General features: G+C 36.0%; 1 protein-coding gene across 1 annotated transcript in view; it reads right to left on the reverse strand.

Annotated features, from left to right (window-relative positions):
• Nucleotides 1–20,815, reverse strand: part of LOC148953423 (carbonic anhydrase 2-like) — a 199,710-nt gene that overhangs the window by 94,151 nt on the left and 84,744 nt on the right. The window contains exons 3-4 of the mRNA XM_089087664.1: nucleotides 18,091–18,255; nucleotides 4,854–4,992 (exon numbers count right to left, since the gene is read on the reverse strand). Of these exons, the coding sequence (XP_088943790.1) occupies nucleotides 4,854–4,992; nucleotides 18,091–18,255 (304 nt within the window). The remainder of the gene's footprint in view (nucleotides 1–4,853; nucleotides 4,993–18,090; nucleotides 18,256–20,815) is intronic.

Here is a 20,815-nt window from a genome sequence, read left to right on the forward strand (position 1 = left end):
GACTTAAGATAAATAATAATATATCCTTAAATAGGGACTTGGGGGAATATTCACTAAATGCTGTATACACAAATTTAATTAAAAACGATCTTACAAAATATAAAAAAAAACAATAAACATCAACACAGAACTAGACACAAATAGACCTTTGAGATTAACTGCCAAAAATGCAAGATTAGTAATAAGAACGTGTTTTTAATTATTCTTCTTTTATTTCAATGAATTGCCTTGTTTCATTTCACTTTGTTTATCAGTCCTGGTTTAACTTCGCCGGAGTAAGGATGCTGGGAATGTTTAAAAAAAAAAATTATTTTAGTTTTTATTGGTCGTATGTTGTTCTAAATTTTTCTTCTTTCATATATTTATGTTTTGCTGAGGACGGCCCTTGGATATAGGGCCGAAATATTGATCTAAAAAATTTCCATTTTCATACGAAAAGAATTCGCTATTGTTCTTCTTTTTTTGATGTTTACATAGCTTTATCCGTTCAATTTTAGCAGGATGGCAGCAGCATGTTCAGATTGATTCAAAGCCCATCAAAAATTTGATTCAAAGTTCATCAAAATGCCCCATTAGATGCAGAAATCCACAGGAATCTATTCTTGGACCATAATTATATCTTATTAAGCAAGCAATAATGGCATATATATTTGCAATGTTTTCCTCGAAAATAGCACTATAATTTCTTCTGAAAATTGGCCAACTAACATTTTTTGATGTGAAAAACGATCTAGATAGGTCACGATTTTGGGAATATTTGTTTTGCTCTCCCACCCCCCTTAATATTTCAAATAAATTGTCGGGTGACTGAAAATAGAGACCCCCGGAACTGGAAAGCCTTGAGCAAAAGTAGGAAGACTTTCAAAACCCATTTTGTTCGTTGACAAATCAGCCTACTCCGAGCATTTAAAAAAAGAAATATCCCATTTGGTTTCTGTGAAGCGAGTCTCGGAATTTTTATTGCTTTGCATTTAATGTTACGTATTGTGGTAGAGAAATTACCATAACTGTATGCCAGTAGCCTGAATTTTGCTCGATGACTATTAATTGTTTAATAAGATTGAACGTGAAGTGGTAATTGTTGGTTTTCCTATGTGAAAGAACTATCGAGATGGGTAACGACTTTGAGGGCCTTAACAAATTTTGGAAGAATATTTTCTTATGAATGAAGTCACAAATAATCAGACGTAAAAAAACCTAATGGTTACTTTCTAAAAGTGAATAAAATGAATTTGAAATTAAAGTTCTTTTGTGAAAGTGATTAAAAAACTGTTTTTCTTTTTGCCGAGCGAAGCTCTGATACCTGGTACTATTTTCCATTTTTTTTAAATGACCTAAATCACTTTCAGATGTTAAAGCTGATTTTAAGGAGTTATTCAATGATCCACAAACATGGACAGTTCCGCCGGCTGTTAGGTTGCAGAGTTCTTACCAACTATTATTTATGTTTATTTATTATAATAATAATCTTCCTTTATATTTTTAGGTATACTTCAGCTTAGGTGTGATTACCACAATTATGATAATCGCACGAGGAATGAGTTGTCCACTCCAACTGAAATCACTCTCATGTGCAAACTGTCGTTTATTAATAGAAGAATAGAATTATGGAATGTATTGGTAATGAAATTAAAAATATAATAAGTTTTGAAGAATTTAAGAATAAGGTAAAGAAATTATTTACTCTAAAAAGATTTTAATTAGCTATTAGAATTAGGTTTTCCTTTCCTTCTTCTTTTTGAAAGTGGTGACTGGAGAAATATTTTGGAAGTTTAGATCATTAGATTTATTTTACTACGCTCCCCTCCAGCTTGGTGAGGAAAATATATACATATTGATTAGCGTCATCAGTATTATGTGTGCAGTTAGTTCAAGCAAATAACCATATGGAGGATATCTTTATTTTTCTGGCATGGCCATAGGACGATATTTCGTTGCAATTTCTAGGATGATCAAACTGAGCTGTAGAATAAAGCTTTTGCATCAAAGGGTGATTCCCAGCTTTTTTGCATAGGAGGATAAACTGATCGATGTCACCCGATCGGTTTTCCAATAGATATATGTGAAGAAGTTGATTCCAAGGAGATGAAGCTCGCAGACTGTCCTTATATTTTTATTCATGAATATGAAATTGAGGTGTATGCGTCTCACCAGCTCTTTGGTTTTTACTGTATTGAAACTAAACATCAAGGCATCAGACCACTTTTAATTTTCAAAAGATCCATCTTTGGGGACAGGGAGGCTTGGATTGGGTCTTAATGTTTTGCAATGACTACATGTCTTATGATTTCATCTTCAAAGTGATACAGAGGACTCGCAAGGTTATCTTTTATGTCATTTATGTAGATAGTGAAAGACCTAGATTTCAGTGTACTACCTTGAAATACGCTTGCCATTATTGGGTAGTCAAAGAAAGTGAACCCGTCAAGAATAACCCGCACTGAAGGATCAGAAAGGATGCTCTTAATCATCTTTAAAAGGTGTCGTTCGACACCCTACAAATTAAGTTTCTTCAATAGGCCATGACGCCGTACTCTATCGAAAGCTCAAGCAATGTCTAACATATTTATAATTTACATCTACTCCTGGTGTTCGGGGATTAATCAGTCAAACGTTGAACACTTTTAGCGGAATCTATTTCGTCGGTTGCCTAAAAGGTGATTTGACCCGAGGTGCTGATCAATAGAAAGATTAGAAACCCTTTCGTAAACTTTTACAGTGCAGGAGGGGTTCCTAATAGGCTTATATTTGCTAATACTCATTGGATCGCTAATTGGCATAGCTATAGAAGTGAAACAGGCAGATTTCCATATGGGTTGAACGTTCCAGAAGAAAAATACAGTCGAAAAAGCGTTTAAATAGGTTCAACAAATTTGGCACTGCAGGACTTCAAGAAAACATTAGTTATACTCTCATGACCATCATGTTTGATCTCATCAACGCTCTGGAGAATGCGGAGAACCTTAGAAGTGATATTGTTCACATGACCAAGAAGAGTATGGGTTCAATCAAGGAAATGGAAAACTTCTTTATCATCGTCGCCCACATTTGGGAATTCGACAAACGCCTTGGAAAGAGTTTCGGTCTTTTCCTGTTGGTCTTGAACGATAGTCCCATAGTTTCTTTAGGTGACTGTGAAGTTTCTTTGAAAATTCTTCGCTAGGTCTTAGCAGAGGCATTTTGAAGCTTGGAAACCAATTTGTCTTTGTACTGAACCATTAATTGCTGAATCTTGTAAGCTACGTCTATACGGACATTTATTAAATCAAGTCTGTCCTTTTAGTTCTTTGAGATTGTCCATCGGTTGTGTTCTTTTTTGCTCACATAGTCTTTTTTTCAGCAGATATTGAACCAAGATTTGTTTTTTATGGACACCTGGATCCACCTCGATAGGATATAACTTGCGATAGAGTGGACTATGACCTGCTACTATTTTTCTGCACCCGCCTCGGTCCCTTCAAGGAGAAAGATTCTCTATTGTTGAGAAGCAAAAGAATTCCTTAAGACACCCCCGATCTCCTCTTTTCTTTTTGCCCGAATTGTCGCTCGTACTTTATAGGGGAAAGAATACCAAAATTTCTTTGGGCAATGATGGTAACGTGGCTACCTGTAGGGGTATGAGCGTCAACCTCGAAGTAATCTAGGTGTTCCGTGAGGAAGATATCAAGACAATATTGATCATGTAAGCCATGGTAGATATCGAGTTCAGCCAGTTTTTCAAGCATATACAAAAAATACAATCCACGCAAGTCAGACCCCTCTCCTTTTCATTTTTTTTCTAGGGACTATGCGCTATAAGAGACGTTGAAGTCTCCATGCAGGAAAATGGGAGAATCAGTGTATTTGCCCCGAATATAATAAAGTTTTAAGGTAGCTAGCGATCTGGCAAGTTGGAGTGTTATATATAGTTCAAATAATCCCAGACTCACTTGGAACGTTAACCCTAAACCACAGAGCTTCCTTGCCTGCTGAGTTTGGGAGATTAAAACATTAGTACTGTATTTGGCTATTTATATAAACGGAAACAATTCCACCTACTTATTTCGCACAATCGTTGTGTACTCGGTATCACCTGAGGAGTATGTGCCCCTATATGGCAACCTCAATGCTTGATATCTCGTGATTGGTCTCAGTAATGCATATGATAAATGGTGTTAAGTTATATTTTATAGTTCACTTGCTGGCGTTGACCTACTAAAGAACAATCAATCTCAATAGTGATTATCAAGGTTATAGTATCCAACTCACTAAGAATATGGATTGAAAGGCACTGATCCATCTTCTATGCACAAGTAGTCCGTGGCTTCAAATAGCACAAGATCGGGATTCCACAAATTTTTGATTTATAAAACTAATCGAAAACTAAAAAATAATCCTTAGGTGGTGGAATTACTCCTTTACCCCAAAGATTAAGGCTCCCAAATGAAGCAAATGAGATATGCTAATGGGCTTCATGGAGACACTTTATTGAATTGCAGTGGGGTTACAGGTTTTCTTTGTTGCATTTATAATCATAATCATGAAAAGATACTTAGTCACATCCTCATTTAAGTCTTTGAATCCTTGGTAATCGGCAAAAGATCAACTAGTTAATATATTTTATGGTAAGGTGTCTACAGCATGGTGCTCCAAAGTGATTGAATTTTGCTATTCATAAAACCCATAAATTTCAATCATAAACTCCAACAACAGACTAGAAATCTTTGTCTTTCCTTTCAATTTAGACTAAGATCCTTCTCATATTTTTATCACTCTATAGCACTGTTCACACAAAATAGAAGTAAAAAAAAAATTAGTGCTTGGAAAGTAAAAAGTCAGTTTGAACATTATTGAACTGAACTAGAAAGTAATACCTTTCATTATCTATGGCATGCTCTGATCCATGTGAGTCATTTGATCCCCAGTGAAAATGGGCCTGTTCAAAGTTGAAATATGCCTCTAAAGACTCATCAAATACATAAGGGACTCTTTCCACCTCCATGGAGATAACGACTGGAAGATATGAAGATGCATCTTTAATACTTTCTAAAAACGAAAGTTTGACTCTAAAAACAGCGACGTAATCAGCCAAACATAAGGAGAGTAAAGTAATTTATGCATCTCCTCCAATTTCATTTTTCTTTTTATCTCTTAACACCTCTATCTATCATTCTCCCCATCTCTGTTTCTTTTTCACTCTCTGTCTCTCTCTCTATCCGTCACTCAATTTCTCTATTTTAAAATTGTAAATGAAAAACTCTAAGGGCTAAAGCCCATTACTTGTTTTTCTTTTTTACAGTTTGTACTGAATTGCCATTGTTTTCTCCCGTGAGGAAGTCAAAGTCTTTATATAGCTGATTTAAAGATTGCAAAAGATTGCATCCAGGTGAATTGTGTTTATGTGGCATTTCGAAAAAAATCGGCAAAATACGTGTTAGAACGAAAATTATGTCCCTAAAAGCCACATCATTAATGGTTGTCAAATACAATTCTGCAACTTAAGTGCTCTAAGGGTTAAAGAATATGTGATAGATTTTGAAAAGGAACTGTCTAAGAAAAGACTTAGGTTCTTGTTTGACTGACTGTTTACCAAATAAATAGCTTTAAACGAACTGTGGTTTGATCATACTTTCGAGGCTGTCATGAAAGGATGGATAAAAGGATACCCCACCAACTTCCACCGAGCTATGCCTCTTGGTCATTTAGCTAGGATCAAACGAACAGCAGTAAAAGCAGCTAAAGACGAGGCTATTGGAGAGGCTATTTTCAATTTACAACTGTGCCCTAGTTTTTTTTACATACAAATAAGAGTTCGATAGGAATAAATCCTTTTATTTGACAGTGAAAGAAACAAAAAATCTCCGGATATTTCAGTCACGTATGCAGTGGCTGTCTTGAACAGATAAACCTCTACTTATCTATCAGTTTTTCTGCTGAAGACGGCTACTGTATATATTACCGAAATATCCAGATATTTTTGTTTGTTTCACTGTCAAATAAAAGGATTTTGTCCCTATTAGTAGTATCCATATACACAGTCCAGAACCTACAGGAAAACCTACAAGAATATTGTCAAAAGTGTAATAGATTGAAAACCTACATGAAAATATACACATGAATTGCGCAAGGAAAAGCCATGCCTGAGACACTAAACTCACGCGTGAACATTTTAAAAAGATAATCTGCCTTGGAAACAGTTTGATGTGTTCGGGGAAATTATATTCCTTGGTGTTGATTGACATTTGCAAAAAAGGGGTAATTAGTGATAGGATAATTTTTTAACATGAAATCTCTGAATAAAATATTTTTGGAGCATGTACTTGACGATGGAGAAAAAGGGTTAAGGTGATTAGCAATTACGAGTGGGGATTCCCCACCTGTTCCTAAACATTGCAAAAAAGATAGTCAAATTGCGTATTTAGGAATGGTTTTTTAGGGAAACCTGTCAAACACCCAATTTGCAAATACTTCAATGTGTTGTCAATTTTGGAGGGAAAATCAAAAATACTCAGAATCGAAAATAAATGGGACCTGCCTCAAGGGGAAGGCTCAGAGGCCCTTCGTTCCCCCATTTCTGAGGGCAAGGGAGGGGGGGGGGGTCAATTTTGGAAGGAAAACCAAAAATACTCGGAATCGAAAATAAATGGGATCTGCCTCAAGGGGAAGGCTCAGAGGCCCTTCGTTCCCCCGTTTCTGAGTGCAAGGGAGGGGGGGTCAATTTTGGAGGGAAAATCAAAAATACTCAGAATCGAAAATAACTGGGCTCGGCCTCAAGGGGATGGCTCAGAGGCCATTCGTTCCCCCATTTCTGCGGGCAGGGTCGGGGGGGGGTAAATTTTGGTGGGAAAAACAAAAAGACTCAGAATCGAAAATAAATGGGATCTGCCTCAAGGGGAAGGCTCAGAGGCCCTTCGTTCCCCCCTTTCTGAGGGCCGGGGAGGGGGGGTCAATTTTGGAGGGAAAACCAAAAATACTCAGAATAGAAAATAAAAGGGATCCACCTCAAGAGGAAGGCTCAGAAGCCCTTCGCTCCCCAATTTCTGAGGGCAGGGGAAGGGGGGGTCAATTTTGGAGGGAAAACCAAAAATGCTCAGAATCGAAGATAATTTCCATTCATCTTAGTTTTTAACGATGCTCCTTATTTCTAGTTGAAAATGCTTATTTTTTAATTTAATTGGGAATGAAACGTCAAACTCTAACATAAAGAACAAGGTATTTTGGAGGGGGTATCTGATGAAATAATTTAGGTCGTATGATCAATTTAATTTATTTTTTAAATTCAATAGTTTTTCAGAAAGGACACTCGATATCCTAAAAGTGTCTGATTAAAACTTTTACCTTGAGCATCGATGTTGTTTGCAGAATTTCAAAAAGGATCGTTTATGAGGGCTGGCGTATCTGATGTAATAATTTAGTTCGTATGATCAATTTAATTTATTTTTTAATTCAGTAGTTTTTCAGTAAGGACATTCAATATCATAAAAGTGTTTGATTTAAACTTTTACCTTGATCATCTATGATGTTATCAGAATTTCAAAAAAGGATTGTTTATGATGGCTGGCGTATCTGATGAAATAATTTTGGTCGTCCGATCAATTTAATTTATTTTTTAATTCAGTAGTTTTTTTCAGTAAGGACTCTCGATATTCTAAAAGTGTTTGATTCAAACTTTTACCTTGAGAATCGATGTTGTTGGGTCCCAGTCCACCAGCCTGAATGGTGGAAATTCACTAGCTCAGAATTGTCTTAGTCCACCAGCCTGAATGGTGGAAATCCACTAGCTCAGAATTGGGGTCTTAGCCCACCAGCCTGAATGGTTGAAATTCACTAGCTTAGTATTGGGGTCTCAGTCCACCAGCCTGAATGGTGGAAATTCACTAGCTCAGAATTAGGGTCTTAGTCCACCAGGCTGAATGGTTGAAATTCACGAGCTCAGTATTGGGGTCTAAGTCCACCAGCCTGAATGGTTGAAATTCTCTAGCTCAGAATTGGGGTCTTAGTCCACCAGCCTAAATGGTGGAAATACTCTAGCCCAGAATTAGGGTCTTAGCCCACCAGCCTGAATGGTTGAAATTCACTAGCTCAGTATTGGGGTTTTAGTCAACCAGCCTGAATGGTGGAAATTCACTAGCTCAGAATTGGGGTCTTAGTCCACCAGCCTGAATGGTTGAAATTCACTAGCTCAGAATTGGGGTCTTAGTCAGTGTTCAGATTGGAGCGTTGGGGTCCGACAATCTGGGCTTTAATTGTCAAGACCTGAATGCTAAGCGATGGACATGAGCTCGATTGGGACCCCTTTGTGAAAACGGAAAACAATAAAAAAAATATATTGCTGGTATGTGTGTAGAGCATGGCATGGTTACCGCTAGGGCAACAGTCTAACCGTTGACGGTTTTAGGTATCCGTGAATAACTTCTAAGGCGAGAGTGGAAGTTGGGACAAATTTTTGGAGGTGCCCACCTCACCTGCCCAGAGTCTCAGGTAATTGACCCTAAATTTGAAAAAGTGGAAATTGGCACAGATTTTCTAAACTGAGCTGAGACAATGAATAGATACTATTGGGAAAGTGATTGGAGACGCTGGGTATCCGTGAACAAGTGCTAAATTGAGAGAGGAATTTGGGACAACATTTGGGGGCGCCCAGCCGCCCAGAGTCTCTGGCAGGTGACCAAAAAATTTAAAAATCACTCAGCAAGGACAGACACAAAGAGACGAATCGCATACAGAGAGGACAAACACACAGAAACTACACATAGAGACAACGCATGCACAGAGACGATACACACACACAGAGATATGAGACACACACACAGAAATGACAAACACACATAGAGATGACACACACAAAGAGACGTCACACACACAGATATACGAAACACACATAGAGACAACACACACATAGAGACAACACACACACACACAGAGACAACATCCACACAGAGACGACACACACACACAGAGAGACGACACACTCAAAGAGACGACATACACGAAGAGAAGACACACACACAGAGACGACAAACACACAGAGACGACACACATAGAGAGACGACACACACACAGAGACGACACACTCATAGTGACTACTTACACAAAGAGACGACACACACAGAGACGCCAAACCCACAGAGACGACAGACACAAACAGACGAATCACACACAGAGACGACAAACATACAGAAACGAGACATAGAGACGACACATGCACAGAGACGATACACACACACAGAGTCAACACACACAGAGAGACGAGACACACACACAGAAATGACAAAACACACATAGAGACGACACACACAAAGAGACGTCAAACACATACAGATACGAAACACACATATAGACGACACCCACACATAGAGACAACACACACACACAGAGACAACATCCACACAGAGACGACACACCCACACACAGAGACGACACACTCAAAGGGATGACTTACACATAGAGACGACAAACACACAGAGACGACACACATAGAGAGATGACACACACACAGAGACGACACACTCAAAGTGACGACTTACACACAGAGACTACACACACATACAGAGACGACAAGTACACAGAGACGACACACATAGAGAGACGACACGCACGCAGTGGGGGGCTTAAAAAGGCAAAAATGGGTGAACTACATCAGTTTATCTGCCTTAACTTGAGAGTAGTTTGTTAGAAATGCGTCGGTGATAATTAAAAAATCGGATGCTAAACTCAGACAAACAAAAGAATTGTAACACCTTATTTTCTCGTATTTTTTGAATGATATTTCTAAATTAAATTAAGATGAAGAAATATCGGAGTGTATGTTAGACATCAGCAAGCACATACGTGTGTATTGTTTTTCTGGTGGGGGACTTAAAAAGATCAAAATGAATAAAATACATGAGTTTATAAGACAGTTCGGGAAAATCCCACGTTTTTTTCTGATTTTTTGGACAATACCCATACTCCTATTGATGAGGACTGATGGTTCTAATTCAATATTTTTTTCATGAAAACAAACTATTTTTTTTAACAAATGTTTTTTTTTATTTCGAAATTATTCAAATTTTTGTTAGAGTTCTAGTTTAGTTTAGTTTTAGTTAAGAGTTTAGAGTTTTACCTTATAGTCTTAGCTTAGAGTTTTTGTTAGAGTTCTAGTTTAGTTTAGTTTTAGTTAAGAGTTTGATGTTTTAACTTTGAGTTTAAGTTATATTTCTATTTTAGTTTAATTTTAGGTAAGAGTTTTGTGTTTTAACTTATAGTCATATATTAGATTTTTTTTTATAATTATAGTTTAGATTATTTTTAGTTAATATTTTATAGTTTTATATTAGAGTCTTATCTTAGAGTTTTTTGTTAGAGTTCTGGTTTATTTTAGTTTTATTTAACAGTTTATAATTTTATCCTATAGTCTTTTGTAGAGTTCTAGTTTAGTTTAGTTTTAGTTAAGAGTTTAGAATATTTAGCTTAGAGTCTTAGCTTAGAGTTTTTGTTGAAGTTCTATTTTAGTTTAGTTTTAGTTAAGAGTTTAAAGTTTTAGCTTAGAGTCTTAGCTTAGAGTTTTTGTTAGAGTTGAAGTTTAGTTATGATATTTTTAAAGTCAATTAAGATGAAAAAATGTCGGAATGTAGGTTTGACATCACCAGGCACGTGCGAGGGAAATTTTTTGTTGGTGGGGGGCTTAAAAAAGGCAAAAATGGGTGAACTACATAAGTTTATAAGACGGTTCGTGAAAATCCCAAGTTTTTTTCTGATTTTTTGGACAATACCCATACTCCTATTGATGAGGACTGACGGTTATAATTCAATATTTTTGTAATGAAAACAAACTATTTTTTTTAGTTACAGTTCTAGTTTAGTTTAGTTATAGTTAAGAGTTTAGATTTTTAGCTTATAGTCTTAGCTTAGGGTTTTTGATATAGTTTTAGTTTAGTTTAGTTTTAGTTAAGAGTTTAGAATTTTTATCTTATATTCTTAGCTTATAGTTTTTTTTTAAGTTCTAGTTTAGTTTATTTTTAGTTAAGATTTTAAAGTCTTAGCTTAGAGTCTTAGATTAGAGTTTTTGTTAGAGTTGAAGTTTAGTTATGATATTTCTAAAGTCAATTAAGATGAAGAAATGTCGGAGTGTAGGTTTGACATCACCAGGCACGGGTGCGAGGGGAATTTTTTGTTGATAGGGGGCTTAAAAAGGCAAAAATGAGTGAACTACATGAGTTTATAAGACAGTTCGTGAAAATCCCAAGGTATTTTTGATTTTTTGGACAATACCCATACTCCTATTGATGAGGACTGATGGTTCTAATTCAATATTTTTTTCATGAAAACAAACTATTTTTTAAATTTTTTTTTTTTTGGACTTCGAAATTATTCAACTTTTTGTTAGAGTTCTAGTTTAGTTTAGTTTTAGTTAAGAGTTTAGAATTTTTAGCTTAGAGTCTTAGCTTAGAGTTTTTGTTGAAGTTCTAGTTTAGTTTAGTAATAGTTAAGAGTTTAGTTTTAGCTTAGAGCTTAGAGAAATTCAATTCAGGAAATTATGAAAAAAAAAATTTTTACGGTGTTACTTGCGCGCACGTAACCCTATCTAAATTTTTTTCTTGAATCCCCCATTTGGATGCACAATACAGAAATTTAATTCAAGAAATTATAAAAAAAAATGTAAGTAAGTAAGTAACAAACTCTATGCTTTTTCTGCATCAATTGTCGGATATGTTGAATAAAATATACAAAGTCGACATAGCTTTATTTCATTTTTTAAGGTTAATTTAGACGAGGTTACGTGCGCGCACGTAACAAAAAAAATTTAGACGGGGTTACGTGCACGCACGTAACACCGTCTAAATTTTTTTTTTTCATAATTTACTGAATTAAATTTCTCTTAGCTCTAAGCTAAGACTCTAAACTCTTAACTATTACTAAACTAAACTTCAACTCTAGCAAAAACTCTAAGCTAAGACTCTAAGCTAAAACTTTAAACTCTTAACTAAAACTAAACTAAACCAGAACTTCAACAAAAACTCTAAGCTAAGACTCTAAGCTAAAAATTCTAAACTCTTAACTAAAACTAAACTAACCTAGAACTCTAACAAAAAGTTGAATAATTTCGAAGTCCAAAAAAAAAAAATTGTTAAGAAAATAGTTTGTTTTCATGAAAAAAATCTTGACTTAGAACCATCAGTCCTCATCAATAGGAATATGGGTATTGTCCAAAAAATCAGAAAAAACCTTGGGATTTTCACGAACTGTCTTATAAACTCATGTAGTTCACCCATTTTTGCCTTTTTAAGCCCCCTATCAACAAAAAATTTCCCTCGCACGTGCCTGGTGATGTCAAACCTACACTCCGACATTTCTTCATCTTAATTGACTTTAGAAATATCATAACTAAACCTCTAACAAAAACTCTAAGCTAAGACTCTAAGCTAAAACTTTAAACTCTTAACTAAAACTAAACTAAACTAGAGCTTCAACAAATACTCTATGCTAAGAATCTAAGCTAAAAACTCTAAAATCTTAACAAAAACTAAACTAAACTAGAACTCTAACAAAAACTCTAGGCTAAGACTCTAAGCTAAAACTCTAAACTCTTAACTGAAACTCAACTAAACTAGAACTCTAACTAAAAAAAAAAATAGATTGTTTTCATGAAAAAAATATTGAATTAGAGCCATCAGTCCTCATCAGTAGAAGTATGGTTATTGTCCAAAAAATCTGAAAAAACCTTAGAATTTTCACGAACCGTCTTATAAACTCATGTAGTTCACTCATTTTTTGCCTTTTTAAGCCCCCCACCAACAAAAAAATTCCCTCGCACGTGCTTGGTGATGTCAAACCTACACTCCGACATTTCTTCATCTTAATTGACTTTAGAAATATCATAACTAAACTTCAACTGTAACAAAAACTCTAAGCTAAGACTCTAAGCTAAAACTTTAAACTCTTAACTAAAACTAAACTAAACTAGAACTTCAACAAAAACTCTAAGCTAATACTCTAAGCTAAAAATTCTAAAATCTTAACTAAAACTAAAATAAAATATAACTCTAACAAAAAATCTAAGATAAAACTCTAAGATAAAACTCTAAACTCTTAACTAAAACTAAACTAAACTAGAACTCTAACAAAAACTCTAAGCTAAGACTCTAAGCTAAAACTCTAAACTCTTAACTAAAACTAAACTAAATTACAACTCTTACTAAAACTCTAAGCTAAGACTCTAATGTAAAACACCAAACTCTTAACTAAAACTAAACTAAACTAGAACTCTAACTGAAACTCAAAGGTAAAACATCAAACTCTTAACTTAAACTAAAATAAACTAGAACTCTAACAAAAACTCTAGGCTAAGACTCTAAGGTAAAACTCTAAACTCTTAACTAAAACTAAACTAAACTAGAACTCTAACAAAAAGTTGAATAATTTCTAAGTAAAAAAAAAATTTGTTAAAAAAATAGTTTGTTTTCATGAAAAAAATATTGAATTAGAACCATCAGTCCTCATCAATAGGAGTATGGGTATTGTCCAAAAAATCAGAAAAAAACCTTGGGATTTTCACGAACCGTCTTATAAACTCATGTAGTTCACCCATTTTTGCCTTTTTAAGCCCCCCACCAACAAAAAATTTCCCACCCACGTGCCTGGTGATGTAAGACCTACACTCCGACATTTCTTCATCTTAATTGACTTTAAAAATATCATGCAAAATATACGAGTCAATCAGGTGTTACAATCTTGTTGTTTGTCTGAGTTTAGCATCAGATTTTTTAATTATCAACGACTCATTTCTAACAAACTACTCTCAAGTTAAGGCAGATAAACTGATTTAGTTCACCCATTTTCGCCTTTTTAAGCCCCCCAATGCGTGTGTGTCGTCTCTCTATGTGTGTCTTTTCTACATGATAATGGTCTCTGTATTTGTGTGTCGTCTCTATGTGTAAGTCGTGTAAGATTGTTAGTCGTCTCTGTGTGTGTGTGTCAGATCTCTATGTGTGTCGTAGCTTTTGTTGTGTCTTCTCTGTGTGTGTGTGTCGTCTCTATGTGTAAGTCATCACTTTGAGTGTTTCGTCTCTGTGTGTGTGTGTGTCGTCTCTGTGTGGATGCTGTCTCTGTGTGTGTGTGTGTGTTGTCTCTATGTGTGTATGTCGTCTCTATGTGTGTTTCGTATCTGTGTGTGTGTGACGTCTCTTTGTGTGTGTCGTCTCTATGTCTGTTTTGTCATTTCTGTGTGTGTATCTCGTCTCTCTGTGTGTGTTGACTCTGTGTGTGTGTCTCGTCTCTGTGCATGTGTCGTCTCTATGTCTCGTTTCTGTGTGTTTGTCCTCTCTGTGTGTGTGATTCGTCTCTTTTTGTCTGTCGTCTCTGTGTGTTTGTCGTCTCTGTGTGTGTGTCGTCTCTATGTATAAGTCGTCACTTTGAGTGTGTCGTCTCTGTGTGTGTGTCGTCTCTCTATGTGTGTCGTGTCTTTGTGTGTGTCGTCTGTTTGTGTGTGTCGTCTGTCTGTGTCAGTCGTCACTGTGTGTGTGTCGTCTCTGTGTGTGTGTGTCGTCTCAGTGTGGATGTTGTCTATGTATGTGTGTGTTGTCTCTCTGTGTGTGTTGTCTCTCTGTGTGTTTAGTATCTCTGTGTGTGTGACGTATCTTTGTGTGTGTCATCTCTATGTGTGTTTGTCATTTCTGTGTGTGTGTCTCATCTCTCTGTGTGTGTTGACTCTGTGTGTGTGTATCGTCTCTGTGTATGTGTTGTCTCTATGTGTCGTTTCTGTGTGTTTGTCCTCTCTGTGTGTGATTCGTATCTTTGTGTCTGTCCTCTCTGTGTGTTTTTTAAATTTTTGGGTCACCTGCCGGAGACTCTGGGCGGTTGGGTGCCCCCAAATATTTTCCCGAATTCCTCTCTCAATTTAGCACTTGTTCATGGATGCCCAGCGTCTCCAATCACTTTCTCAATAGTATCTATTCATTGTCTCAGCTCAGTTTAGAAAATCTGTGCCAATTTCCACTTTTTCAAATTTAGGGTCACTTGCCTGAGACTCTGGGCAGGTGAGGTGGGCACCTCCAAAAATTCCACTCTCGCGTTAGAAGTTATTCACGGATACCTAAAACCGTCAATGGTTAGACTGTTGCCCTAGCGGTAACCATGCCATTCTCTACACACATACCAGCAATATATTTTTTGTTTTTTGTTTTCCGTTTTCACAATGGGGTCCCAATCGAGCTCATGTCCATCGCTTAGCATTCAGGTCTTGACAAATAAAGCCCAGATAGTCGGAGCCCAACGCTCCAATCTGAACACTGACTAAGACCCCAATTCTGAGCTAGTGAATTTCAACCATTCATGCTGGTGGACTAAGACCCCAATTCTGAGCTAGTGAATTTCCAACATTCAGGCTGGTGGACTAAGACCCCAATTCTGAGCTAGTGAATTTCAACCATTCAGGCTGGTGGGCTAAGACCCTAATTTTGAGCTAGTGAATTTCCACCATTCAGGCAGTTCGACTGAGACCCCACGATTGAGCTAGTGTATTTCCACCATTCAGGCTGGTGGACTTAGACCCCACTTCTGAGCTAGTGAATTTCCACCATTCAGGCTGCTTGACTAAGACCCTAAGTCTGAGCTTGTGTATTTTCACCATTCAGGCTGGTGGACTGGGACCCCAATTCTGAGCTAGTGAATTTCAACCATTCAGGCTGGTGGGCTAAGACCCCAATTCTGAGCTAGTGGATTTCCACCATTCATGCTGGTGGACTGGGACCCAACAACATCTATTCTCAAGGTAAAAGTTTGAATCAAACACTTTTAGGATATCGAGTGTCCTTACTGAAAAAACTACTGAATTAAAAAATAAATTAAATTGATCATACAACCTAAATTATTTCATCAGATACGCCAGCACTCATAAACGATTCTTTTTGAAATTCTGCTAACAACATAGATGCTCAAGGTAAAAGTTTGAATCAAACACTTTTAGGATTTCGAGTGTCATTACTGAAAAACTATTTAATTAAAAAATAAATTAAATTGATCATACGACCTAAATTATTTCATCAGATACTCCAACCCTCATAAACGATACTTTTTGAAATTCTGCTAACAAAAGCGATGCTCAAGGTAAAAGTTTTAATCAGACACTTTTAGGATATCGAGTGTCCTTACTGAAAAACTACTGAATTAAAAAAATAAATTAAATTGATCATACGACCTAAATTATTTCATCAGATAACCCCTCCAAAATACCTTGTTCTTTATGTTGGAGTTTGGCTTTTCATTCCCAATTAAATTAAAAAATAAGCATTTTCAACTAGAAATAAGGAGCATCGTTAAAAACTAAGATGAATGGAAATTATCTTCGATTCTGAGCATTTTTGGTTTTCCCTCCAAAATTGACCCCCCCCCTCCTCCACCTGCCCTCAGAAATGGGGGCACGCAGGGCCTCTGAGCCTTCCCCGTCAGGCATATCCCATTGATTTTCGATTATGAGTATTTTTGATTTGCCCTCCACAATTGACCCCCCCCTCCCCGGCCCGCCGAATTGGGGGTCGGACGGGCCGTTGTTCCTTCACCTTGAGGCAGATCTCATTTATTTTCGATTCTGAGTATTTTTTGTATTCCCTCCAAAATTGACCCCCCCCCCCTCGCCTGCCCTCAGAAACGGGGGAACGAAGGGCCTCTGAGCCTTCCCCTTGAGGCAGATCCCATTGATTTTCGATTCTGAGAATTTTTGGATTTCCCTCTAAAATTGACCCCCCCTTCCCTTGCCCTCAGAAATGGGGGAACGAAGGGCCTCTGAGCCGTTCCCTTGAGGCAGATCCCATTTATTTTGGATTCTGAGTATTTTTTATTTTCCCTCCAAAATTGACAACACATTGAAGTATTTGCAAATTGGGTTTTTGACAGCTTTCCCTAAAAAACCATTCCTAAATACGCAATTTGACTATCTTTTTGGCAATGTTTAGGAACAGGTGGGGAATCCCCGCTCGTAATGGCTAATCACCTTAACCCTTTTTCTCCATCGTCAAGTACATGCTCCAAAAATATTTTATTCAGAGATTTCATGTTAAAAAATTATCCTATCACTAATTACCCCTTTTTTACAAATGTCAATCAACACCAAGGAACGTAATTTCCCCGAACACATCAAACTGTTTCCAAGGCAGATTATCTTTTTAAAATATTCACGTGTGAGTGTAGTGTCTCAAGCATGGCTTTTCCTTGCGCAATTCATGTGTATATTTTCATGTAGGTTTTCAATCTATTACACTTTTGACAATATTCTTGTAGGTTTTCCTGTAGGTTCTGGACTGGGTATATGGATACTACTCCTATTAAACTGTTATTTGTACTTCCAGGAAAGACAGTGTGGTCTTCAAAATCAGCTAGTTTTCTTATATGAGACGTGGTGGAGGGGCTGGGTCTTTGAAAGTGAGAATTATACTTCTTTGAAAAATTGCTTGCTATACTCTTTTCATCCTATATTTTTAAGGTCACTTATGTAACCCAACATGTATGACAGAGAGAACCTTGTGTACGAGCACTTCCATCCAAAGTAAGACTTTGTAGTTAATATTTCTGATGGTTTTATTATGTACTCTTTCGCTCCCAATCCACACCAATTTCTTGAAATTTCACTCTTTCGCAGCAAAAGGAGCATTGCTGTTCATTTTATCTTTCTTATGTAAAGAATATCTAAGATTCTATGAATTATAATTAAAACGTCTAGTAAGCAAATAAATCATGCTTTGTCAATTTAAAAATCTGTACGATAAGGCAAGTTCCTGTTTTATCACCATAAGCCTAGGTAAAGCCAAGTTAGGATAATTTATAATAAACAGAGAATTGAATTCAAATTTTGCCAACAAAATGTGCAAACAATTGTTGAAATGATAGTTTCAAAGTTATATAACTTTGGTCAACTTAGTTTTCAAAACAACTGGGAAGCAAATTAGATTTTCATCAGACAAATTGATAAGAAATATGCTGGTTCGGCATAAAAGAGTGCAACTTTACTACTTTTGTCAAAATTGCACCGATTTTACGTGTCACTTTCCAAAGTACTTCAAATTCATTTAAGTTCACATCGATGAGAAAATACTACGAAAAAAACAACAACAAAAAACAAACAAAGAAGAGATGTACCTGTATGTCCACTATTAGCCACAGTGACCTTTTTTGATGCTGTTTCCCCATTTACCACAAAGATAGGATCGTATCTTGCTGCCACTGCTGAAGAAGTGACAATATTGATTGGTGATTGCTCTGATCCACCGCACATCGGATCTATTTCGTCCCAGTTATCAGGACCTGAAAAACAATGTTGCAATTTCACCTGACTTCTAATTTTCAACATATATACTACCGGTATATATATATATATATATATATATATATATATATATATATATATATATATATATATATATATATATATATATATATATATATATATATATATATATATATACGTGTGTTTAAGTGAAGTGAAGGTCACATTGACTTGGGTAAAATACGGTTTCTTTTACAATTATGAAGAAAATACTGTTGATTAATCAAATTAGCTTTTTTTTTCCACAAGAGATATGAATATAGTAACAACGTCGGTAGAATGCTCCCCATAAACATGACGAAGATAATTTCTTAAATCACATTGGCCTGACATCACATAAAGAAAGAAAAACGAGCAAAAAGGGGTTTTTACATGCCAAATGAAAATAGTGAAAAAACACAACAAAGCGAATATTTCGAGAGGACAAACGCCTCTAATCTTCAGCGCAAAACAAAATAATTTATCTAAGAAAATTGCCGAAGAAAAAAAACAACAAAGAACTACCACAGAAAGTCATGTTGTAGATAACAAAAAAACCAAAGAAAAACCAAAAACTTAAAAGATGAATAAAATTCAATAAAATCCAAAAATTATAACCAAATACCTAACAACCATAAAAGCTTTTTATTCGCCAATATCCGTGATTTGTACAAAATCAAATAAAGTATGAACTGCCATCGACGAATACTAGCGAACAACTGAGAAAGAAAAGAAAACAATTCATTCAATCAAAAAAAAAAAACCAGCCATTAAATAAGTTGGAGAACTATGTCATCTGATTTCGGATTTTAATTAATGCATTTCTTGCAGACACCCTTTGAGACCTAAGGGGTTGTTCGAGTGTTTGATTATATGACTGGGAAGGTGGTTCAAGGTTTATTTAAGGGATTACTAAAGTATCGGCTTCTCTTTTGAGAAAATGAAAATATGACTCGTTTATTCTTAAATCACTGGAATCTCTGTTTAAAGCTTGACCTAAATTTTGGTATTTATAAATTTCAACAGCTTCTCTTTCCGAAAAGAGCTTTCTTATCTAAAAGGAAAAGGTGAAATTACAGATCAATTGTACAAAAGGTTTTACCCACGCGGATGCACGTCCCCTAACTTTTATGGTCTTCCTAAAGTTCATAAGCCCGGTAATCCACTTCGACCCATTATTCCTTCTTTTAATTCTCCTACAGCAAAAATAGGAAAATTCCTATCAGTTGTATTTCGCCCACAAATTCAGGCTCAAAAATCCTATATTAAAAATTCCACTGATTTTGTTTCCAAGGTAAAGCAAGCTTCGGTTAAACCAAATACAAGAATTGGCAGTTTTGATGCAGATTCAATGTATACCAATTGTGATCCTCAAAAGACCGAACTGATTTTGGAGCATAAACTTAATTCTAACCCAACTATATCACAAAAATCTACTCTTTTGAATCAGACACTTCTTTCATTTACAGACTTTTGTAACATAACTTCTTTTTACTTCCATTATAGAGGTATTTTTTATAGACAGATATATTGGCTTTCCCTGGGTGCCCCCTTTTCTCCAATACAGGCTGATGTCTTCATGGAAAACCTTGAAGAAAGGGCCATTTTGCAAAGTTTTTGTAAACCTGAATTTTGGGTTCGTTTTAAAGATGATATTTTTTATTTGTGGGAGCATGGTGACGATCCTTTGGGTTCTTTTCTTCACTTGGTCAACTCCTTGGATCCAAAACTTAAATTTACTCAGGAATCAGAGATAGAGAGGCGTCTTCCTTTCTTAGATGTTCTGGTGCACCGAAATGATACATGTTTCAAGTTTGGTGTCTATAGAAAACCCACACATAATGACCGTTACTTAAATTATTCCTCTAATCATTCTCCTGCTGTGAAAAGAGGAGTTGTCACCTCTCTAGTTGATAGACCATTGAAAATTTGTTCAACACTCTTCTTCGATTTAGAGCTCAACCACCTTAGAGCTATTTTATTTGGGAATGGTTATCCAATTAGTTTAATAAATTTTGTGGTTGCAAAACGTATTAAAAGATTATCAGATAGTTCCACAGAAAACACAAATCAAAGGGAAAATTCAGTTTATCTTGGTCTCCCATACGTTAAAGGGGTTTCAGGCCACACTTTAAAAAATATAAGAAAAAATAACATTTACACTTATTATAGACCCAGAAAAACTATCAGGTCCCAAATTTATCAAGGTAAAGACCCTATCCCGATAGGTGAAAATTCCGGTGTCTACAGGATTCATTGTTCGTGTGGTCTTAGGTATATCGGAAGAACTGATCAGCGACTAACGGATAGATTAACTCAGCACTCTAGTTCAATTAATAATACACTTAAAAAGCGGAAAAATCCAGAAAGTTTTGACTCTGCCCTTGCAGAGCATATTTTTGAAAAACCAGACCATACTATTTTGTTTAATTAAGCTAGCCTAATTTCATATGACAAAGGTATTGTCCAGCACTACAGAGAATTTGTTGAAATTTATATATACCAACATTTAGGTCTAGCTTTAAAAAAAAGATTCCGATGATTTAAGAATAAACGAGT

The sequence above is a fragment of the Artemia sp. Qi Xiang Cuo genome, chromosome 4 (genome assembly GCF_049724085.1).
Source record: "Artemia sp. Qi Xiang Cuo chromosome 4, ASM4972408v1, whole genome shotgun sequence".
In the NCBI taxonomy this organism is placed as follows: domain Eukaryota; kingdom Metazoa; phylum Arthropoda; class Branchiopoda; order Anostraca; family Artemiidae; genus Artemia; species Artemia sp. Qi Xiang Cuo.